The 8,285-nt window shown below is 42.5% G+C and overlaps 1 protein-coding gene across 1 annotated transcript; it reads left to right on the forward strand.

Moving 5' to 3' along the window:
* Nucleotides 1–699: 699 nt before the first annotated feature.
* On the forward strand, nt 700–5,067 carry LOC118782465 (ras-related and estrogen-regulated growth inhibitor-like protein). Its single transcript, XM_036535834.1, has 5 exons — nt 700–751; nt 1,875–1,931; nt 2,732–2,807; nt 3,573–3,719; nt 4,626–5,067. Exons 1-5 carry the CDS (start codon nt 700–702, stop codon nt 4,909–4,911), a joined length of 618 nt encoding a protein of 205 aa, XP_036391727.1. The 3' UTR covers nt 4,912–5,067.
* The last annotated feature ends 3,218 nt before the right edge of the window (nt 5,068–8,285 follow it).

Genomic DNA, 8,285 nt, shown 5'->3' on the forward strand with positions numbered 1-8,285 from the left:
CATCAGTTTTGTAATCTCATATCCACAGTAGGGTTTGGACAGAATGACTGTTGTTAGATTTGCCTTGTGTCTGACTATTGAAAGATTCAGTGATATTGTGATAACCATGTCAAGACAGCCACGCAAGCACAAACAGACCTATGGTGAAAAAACATACATGTGAACATCTATAAATATGAATTTAGTCTGAAATGTAATGTGAAGTAATTGTTTTGTAGTTTATTGAAACATAGGAGAGACCTACTCAAAACAAAATTAGTCTGAAATGAAAAACAATTTTTGACTTCCTAATTGGACACAGAATAGTAAAGACTGTGGCTATTGTACCCATAACACCTGAGTATATTTTACTTTCTGCCAATCCTGGGACAAAATAACATGAAGAAACAGAGAAAGCAAGAGAGATGTAGAGAGGGAGAAGAAAAGCTGAAGGTATTCATTGGTAGAGTGACCTTTGAGTAACCCAATTTGGAGCTTTCCTGGTCTAGTGGGAGGGGAGCGGAGAGACCGCGTGCGTGCGGGTGTGTTTTTCTTTTTCGTTCTTTTTTTTTTCCAAGGAAATCTCGGCAAGAGGAACAGTTCCTACAAACGGCTTAATCTCAGGAACTTTCTCTGCCTGTGACCCAGCAGTGAGACGCACCGTTGGATCTTCTAGGGAAGAGAAGAGCACGCGACCAGTGTCTGTCCTTTTCCACAGAAATGAATGACATCAAACTGGCTCTGCTGGGCAGCGAGGGAGCAGGGAAATCTGGTGAGCTCCCCTTTTGCAGGAGTGGGGAAATCTGTGTATGTGTGTGTGTGTGTTGAGGGCTTGACCTGATGGCACAATTTGATTTCTTTAAGACTTGTGAGAATATCATTCATTAGACAGACACCCCCTCACCCCAAATTATAGTGTTGAATCAATGTGATTCAGCATTGTGGAAACTTTGTGAAAATGTCACTGGGTCAAATTATATTTTGCCATTGGACCTACCTGCTTCATCTTTGAATGTGTTTGTTTGCAAAGCAATGATTATTATTTATTTAAAACGTCCATGTTGTTAGAGTAATGCCTCCAATGCTTGTACTAGATATCTGCTGTTTTGGAGAGTGATTTTGGATGAATTGTGTGGTTTCTGCATTGCAAAGCAAAACGAGAGGGGAAAATTAAGATAAATGGTGGTGACATGAAGCTGATTGGTGAAGGAGCTCCTCCTCTGTGGAAATAAATTAGGGTGATTTTTACAATGCAGAGAAGTGTAGCCCCTCAGGCATCTATGCTGAGCGTTGTTAAATATCAGAAATTAATTACCTGGGTCCCTTAAGAGTAAAAATGAAGAGGCATTTGATGAGCCCCTCCACAGTGCTTTAGGTGAAGAGAGGAGAGGGGGTAGACAAGAGTAAATACTACTGCATAACACCCCATTTGTCCTGTTAAATTTGAGAGAGGTTTCTGTGGAAATGAGCAGGGCAGCAGTTATAGATTTCAGCAGTTGCAGAGATATGTGAAAGGGCAGTGGGCAAAAACAGTGTTCACATAGAGTCCCAGTCTCCAGAGCGGGTGTTTGTACACTGAAACTCAACCCCCGGCTTCAAGACAGTGTAAACGAACGCAGCTTCATGGCTCAAATATTAAATATAGAGGAGGCAGTGTGCTCACTGACAGGAAGGGGTGGGGTGGGGGGGGGGCGCAAAAAGAACTCTTTGGATTGCCAAATATGCTAAATCCTCTGAGTGAACTATCCAAGCCTTTCATGTGGGGCTCTAAAGCCTTTGGCCCGTGCCCCGGTCTCCCTCCATCATGCAAGTTATTTTTCACCTGCTTCCCTGTTAGAATGAGGTATGGTATGAGATGCACCTATGTTCAATATCCTGTTGTTTCTCTTTATCAGCTGTCCTGGTGAGGTTCTTGACCAAGCGATTCATCGGGGAGTATGCCTCCAATGCCAGTGAGTACTCAGCTTTCCCCAGGAATGCACAGCATTCTCAAAGCATTGCTGTGAATGCTGCTGCACTGTAATCATGCTACCACAGCACCGCAAGCACCTTGCTAGAGCATTACTGCTTGTTAGCCATAAGTGCAAATGTTTAGCCATTACTGGTGGAAAAACAGATATTAACTTCCACAAGGTGGGCTGTTCTAGTGTAGTTCTTGAACATCGTGAATCAAGCCAATTATGCAGATTGGTGCTTCCCTTTTAGTGGTATACAAAAAAATACCCGCAAACAACAGGTCATCTGATGGGTTATGGGAAAAATCATGCAGGGCTCATTTGAGTGTTTAACAGAAAGATTTGTGTAATGTTACTGTCAAAATCAGTTCTACAGCATGCATTGCCTAAAGCATCTCTTGATTACTGTGTGAAGTCATGTGCATAGCAATTCCATTGCCATTACTCACTGCATATCTGACATGAGATTGTGTAGAGCCACATTTAACGTTGCAGTTTACAGAGGGGGTATTTAATTTCAAACCCCTCTGCTCATGGGTAATTCCTTTGAATGCATTAATTTATCTGCTTCAGCAGAACAGCCATACCAGGGATTTTTGAGGCTTACAGTAATCACCACTCTGTGTTGCAACCCCATGTGCATCACATTGTATCAGCCTATTCATGTTTCATGCCATGGCTGTAAACTCCTATTTACATTTAACTATCCACTTATTTTTGTAGATCTGTGGGCCAAAGTAATTCGTAGCATGTGTTTCTTGTAACAATAAGCATCCCTGTTAACATTTTTGTTGCAGACTCCTTATACCGTAAAAGGCTCTCCATTGATGGCAGACAGTTGAACCTAGAGGTTTTTGATCCATGTTCTCAGGTGTGTATGTTTTCCTCACAACATCTTCCAGCTAATTCCTGCTGTTCTTGTAACTCTGTTGTAACATTATCGCAATGTTATCACTTTGAGAATGTTACGCATTAGCTGAGAATTCACAGCCACATTCAGACCTGGTTTTGACTTGCACAGCACAAGGCAGGTTGTAAACCAACACGTGAATGTTCCAACATTCTCATATATGATTCCATATGGCAAATTTATGTTTTGATTTGATGGGATTTATGATCATAGCCTGGAGCAGTGTATACCAACGATCTGGCTTTGAAGATTGAGTGGAGCGGCATGACCTGTTCACTGCTTATGGTGGTGGCATCTGGGACAAGTAAGGGGGTTTTACTGCATGGTTGTGTTTTATTGCAATGTCCTGAGGCTCAGGTAAAAGGTTGTTCTTTGTCCTTATCTGTAAAGGTCAAAGTAAACTGATATTTTAAACATGTGGCAACATGTTTTTGCAAGTTTCTTCCTCTCTGCTTTTTTGTGCAAAACAGAGTAATACAGAAAGAGAAGAAAAATTGGACAGATGATGCAGGCTGATGTTTACAGTTCCCAAGGCAACTGATGGGAAGGCTGAACACATGCTTATGCTCAGTGGCCTTTGTCCATTGCATTTTGATGTTACTGTTTTTTTCCAATGGCAGCAGGCAATATAAAGAGGATGGGGCAGTGTAATCACTCCATAATGTCTAATTCATTTAGTCGAGTAAGATTTTGAGGAAATGTCTCCCCCCCCCTTCCCCCCACTAGAGGGAGGAGAGCAGATGCATTCTGGAGGAGCCAGTGGAATGGGCTGACGGCTTTGTCGTGGTGTACAACATCAGTGACCGCACGTCCTTCCTAAATGCCAAAAACATCCTGCGGCAGATCAGAGAAGCCCGCACGGAGAGCTGCAAGGGGTGAGTGACTCCGCGAGCCCCCTGTGATCCCTGGGACCCCCGGGAGCCCCAGGACTGATCCACTCTGGAAATGAGGGATTTGGCTTTGATGAATTAATGAGTTCCATTCCTTGAAAAGCAGGCGGGGCTATCAGGTCATATCTGGCATGCACTCGCCAGTCAAAGAGGCAGACTATGAAATGAGCCAAAGCGACTCCATTAAGCAATAGAAAGTTGCACAGATAAAGGCAGAGCCGGCTGTCCGTGATGGAAATGTTGCCTTATGAGCCTTAGTAAACAGATTTGCAGGATTTAAAGCCTCTGGGCTCGCGTAAGTTAATTATGCGGTTAAATGAATTCTACCACTCAATCGAATTGGCCCCCGAAACGGCTTGTATCCAATTTTCCCTTGTGCATTAATTAAAATATTATGAAATATTAGCAGAACTTGAGTTTTCGTTGTACATTTATTACACGAAAGTCATTTGGAAACAATACTAAGTGGAAGTACAAAGTGGTACAGCTGGTGCTAATTACAGCTCTCACACACTGCAAATGAAGTCACAGGGGTGGCCAGGCCTCATGCTTGTCTTGTGGTTTCTTTCAGCATGGGCTGTAATAGTCTGACACTTCACAAAAGAGACATAAAGCAGCACCTCATACTGAGGAATTAATGCACCGTTTGCACTCTGTGCTGTTCCTTCCACCTAAGAACTCAATTACTAGATTTAAGCCATTGCTTATATGAGAACATTTCAGATATATCTTAACAGTGAGTGAGTGAGTTAACACTCCAGGGCACAATTTGCTGAACTAAATTGGTAAAAAGTAAGGTTAAAAAGCTTGCATACTTTTTTTACTAACAATCCTGTAAGGCAATGTTTTGCATGGGGAGTGGTTAGGCTGACCTTGTCTGGTCTGGCTCAGTGAGCTGGAGGTGCCCATCTGCCTGGTGGGGAACAAGCAGGACCTGTGCCATGCCCGACAGGTGTGTGAGGAGGAGGGCCGATCCCTGGCTCAGGAGAATAAATGCCACTTTCAGGAGGTGTCGGCAGCAGAGAACTACCAGGAGATCGTCAACCTCTTCACCAAGCTCATCCGCCATGTGATGGAGCACCTGAAGCACCGGGCTGACCGGCGGCGCTACAGTGGCTCTAAGTCCATGGCCAAGCTCATCAACAACGTCTTTGGGAAGAGGAGGAAGTCTGTGTGAGGCTGGTAGGGTGGTAAGGGACAGTGCCCACTGCAGGGCTGGCCCCTCAAGTGGCCTCAACCAGTCTTTACAGGGAGAGATGGACAACTACCTTCTTGATTAAGCTGGTCCTGCCACATCCACCTCATGACAATGACCCTCCTGTGAAGGCAATGAGACACAACATGACCCAGACAGCAAGGGACTTCAGAGGGACTGAGACGGAAGGGATTTTACAGCCCTGTCAATCCAAAGAGCTGCCTCTCCTTCTTCTGTACCAATGATGGAGAATAGTTAATTACATGTCAGGAATATACTGTGCATTGTTGTATTCTGAAAAAAAAACCATGATCCACATTTTTTCCAACCTCCAAGCAGTTGTATGTGTGGAATGTAAACTGTATTTCGCTTATATGCACATAATGTATTTTAAGTGTTAGTAGGATGGGATGTAGGAAAAGAAAACAGTGGCTGAATGATGGTAGTAAAAATTATCAGACCATTAGCCATACTATTGCATGACTTTCTCTAACATTTTATAGGGAAAAGACTGTTTGAACAAGGATCCAGAAGGTTGTAAGGTTAAGTTTTTTTTTTTTATCTTCACATCTGATGTCCTTCAAGGAAATATGTTTTAATGTTCCAGTCCTATTTGCATATCAATCTAAGAATGCACAGGAATGCTTGGACAAATATTTCACCTCTTAATCAGAGCAACAATAAGTTCAGAATTATAGGTCAGTAATAATGCAGCCAACAACATGACACTTCAAGGCTTTCTTGAACCAACTAGCTTTCAATTTTGCGTTGCAACTTTGAATAAAGTGGCATTTCTGTACTCAAAGAATAAATTATCTATGTACCAGAATTTTACATAGTGTTGTCATTGCATGCAGCATTACTCATGATATACAGTATTAGATGCCTGCTTGCAATGGGATGGGCTGTACTAGTGCTGTAAGTAACGTCTTATTATGTTCTCTACAGTAACCATTTACATCTTCTATTATTTCTGTCTGTAAATACAAAGATAATGTATTTGAATGGAAAATAAAATCGAATCCCACCTGATTAAGTATCATGTCATGCACATACAGTAAAATTGAAGTGCTTGCATGACTGCTGTGTAATATATTTTATGAGCTAGAGTACCCTAATTTCATTTTAACTGTCTCTGTATCCATAGTTATATTTTGATCCAAATGCCAAACACATGTCTATAAAATTGTCTAGAGTACTTGCAGATTTTTGCTCTCAAATCTTGTGTGTAATAAAATAGCTTACATTAAGTTAAACTTGCCCACTTACAGTACTTGCGGGTGGATTAGGATCAAGGCCAGAGCTCGACTTAAAACAGAGAAAGGAAGTATCTCTAAATACTTTAACCCCATGGAATACGTAAGCACTTGGTGATGGAATAAACGGCTGCTGGTGGTTCCTGTTTTCTTTACAAATGCAATTTTCTGTTCTTCGCAGTGATGCCTGCGGAGTGCGTGCCACACGTTGTTCTGCTCTGATCTCATAGTCCACCACCACCAATCCCATTGCTATTTGGATGTAACATTCTGAAGCAATAAAGGCAATTGGCTTAACTGCCGTATTTTATTCTGAAGGCAATTTCGCCACTCGCATGCGATCAGCTGTTTTCACCTGATGTTCATTATCTCACTGAAGAACTAAAGCAATGAGGGAACCTTCCCCCTTCAGAGATGTAACCCTGAAAATCAGTGCTTTGGTGGTTTATCTCCACGTAATTAGGCCTATAATCCTGGAATTGTGAACCTGGCTTTCATTTTAACTTCTGATTTATGATGTACTTGCACAAATTTGTAGATAAATGGTTAAACAGCAGCCAGTACCAAGTCAGTGTCTTCATTTACCACCACTAGAAACTCTGAAGCAGTAGCATGTAAATATAAAGGTAGCTAGCTGGTTTATACACTTTATAAACTATATTCTGTTTATATCTGTCTAGTGCACTTTATTTCTGTATTTCATTGGGGATGCTGTATGGGGTGTCCAGTGTTTGAGTGCCATCATTGGCCACCACAGGTAAATAATTTGCTTCCAAACTTGCATAGCAATCTAAAAATATAGCATGAGAGCACGGTAAAATTGCTTCTACCGAAAAGGGGACAGAGTGCAGCCTAGGGGGAGCTATCTGAATTCTCTGACTTCAAAATGCTCTGCCCACACAGGATTATAAGCATTCTATTAATTTATATTAAGTGATGTGGACATATTCATAGCAATCATCACAGACTACGCTGTTAGGAACATGCAGTAGGTCAGTGCAGACCAATAAGGGTGACTGATACAGAACAGTTTTCTGACCCTGTGTCAGATCTTACCATGAACTGCTCTCTTCTCTAAGGCCAGGTGTCATTAGGCACGTTGCACAAACAACATGGATGTTTTCAAACACCCGTCAGAGTTCTTGATTCGTTTAAATGGACTGAGGTGCAGTAAACGTGCCCATGTAAAAACACATGAGGGCACGTCTTTCAAAATTCCCTTCCCCTCATTTCCTCCCCCACAGACGGCGGTGGTGACAGTACTTTACTAAATCCATACAGACAGATGAAAAGAAACAAAAAACATGGGCCTCCAGAGCATGCCAAACCCAAGCTAGCCTGGCATCCTTTTGAAATTATATTCTGTTCCACAAAGGGGGTTGTCTTCGAGGGCGTCCAGGGAATGTAGTTAGCAGAAGATTAATGCCATTTCGAAGGGTCTGGGTCTCATGGTAGTGTGGTCAAAAGTTGACTCTGGCTACACGAGTGAGGGTGAGAACCAGTCCACTGTCATTGGCCAGCTGTTTGCTGATATGTCACTCTGCATTGACATTATTTTAAAAAGCACACATATTGTGCTTGCACTATCAATACATTGCCCAAATTTGAATGATCAAAACTGAAATAAATTCAGTGTTGAGGAACTGAGTGAGCACAAACAAGAAAGGTATGCAATGGTGCCATTATCCACTAGATGGAGACACACAGTCATAATCATAGCTATTGAAGTGTATCAGAGGACTAGAGAGAGGCAGACACAGTCGACAAAACTGAACCACACAAGTAACTTCATTGAAATGTCTGCTTCACTATCCATTTATCTCTGTCTGTCTTTCACTTCACCATCCTCCTTTTTATATCTCCATCTTGCTTGCTTCCTTTCTCTCTGTGTTTTATGAACCAACCACAATCCCTCTCACAGCCCTGCTCCTGTGTTTCCCTCCACTCCCTAGGGTCTGGGCAGAGGTGTGCTGGAGAGCTTGTCCAGCAGGTTGCCTGGGTGATTGGCAGATTGGTATGGATATGTCCTAGTGCAAAGACAGCCAGGCACCAGTCCTCATGTGTTTGCATCCAGAATGAGAGGGGTCCACTGTGCTGGGC

This window comes from Megalops cyprinoides, chromosome 8 (assembly GCF_013368585.1).
Source record: "Megalops cyprinoides isolate fMegCyp1 chromosome 8, fMegCyp1.pri, whole genome shotgun sequence".
Taxonomy (NCBI): domain Eukaryota; kingdom Metazoa; phylum Chordata; class Actinopteri; order Elopiformes; family Megalopidae; genus Megalops; species Megalops cyprinoides.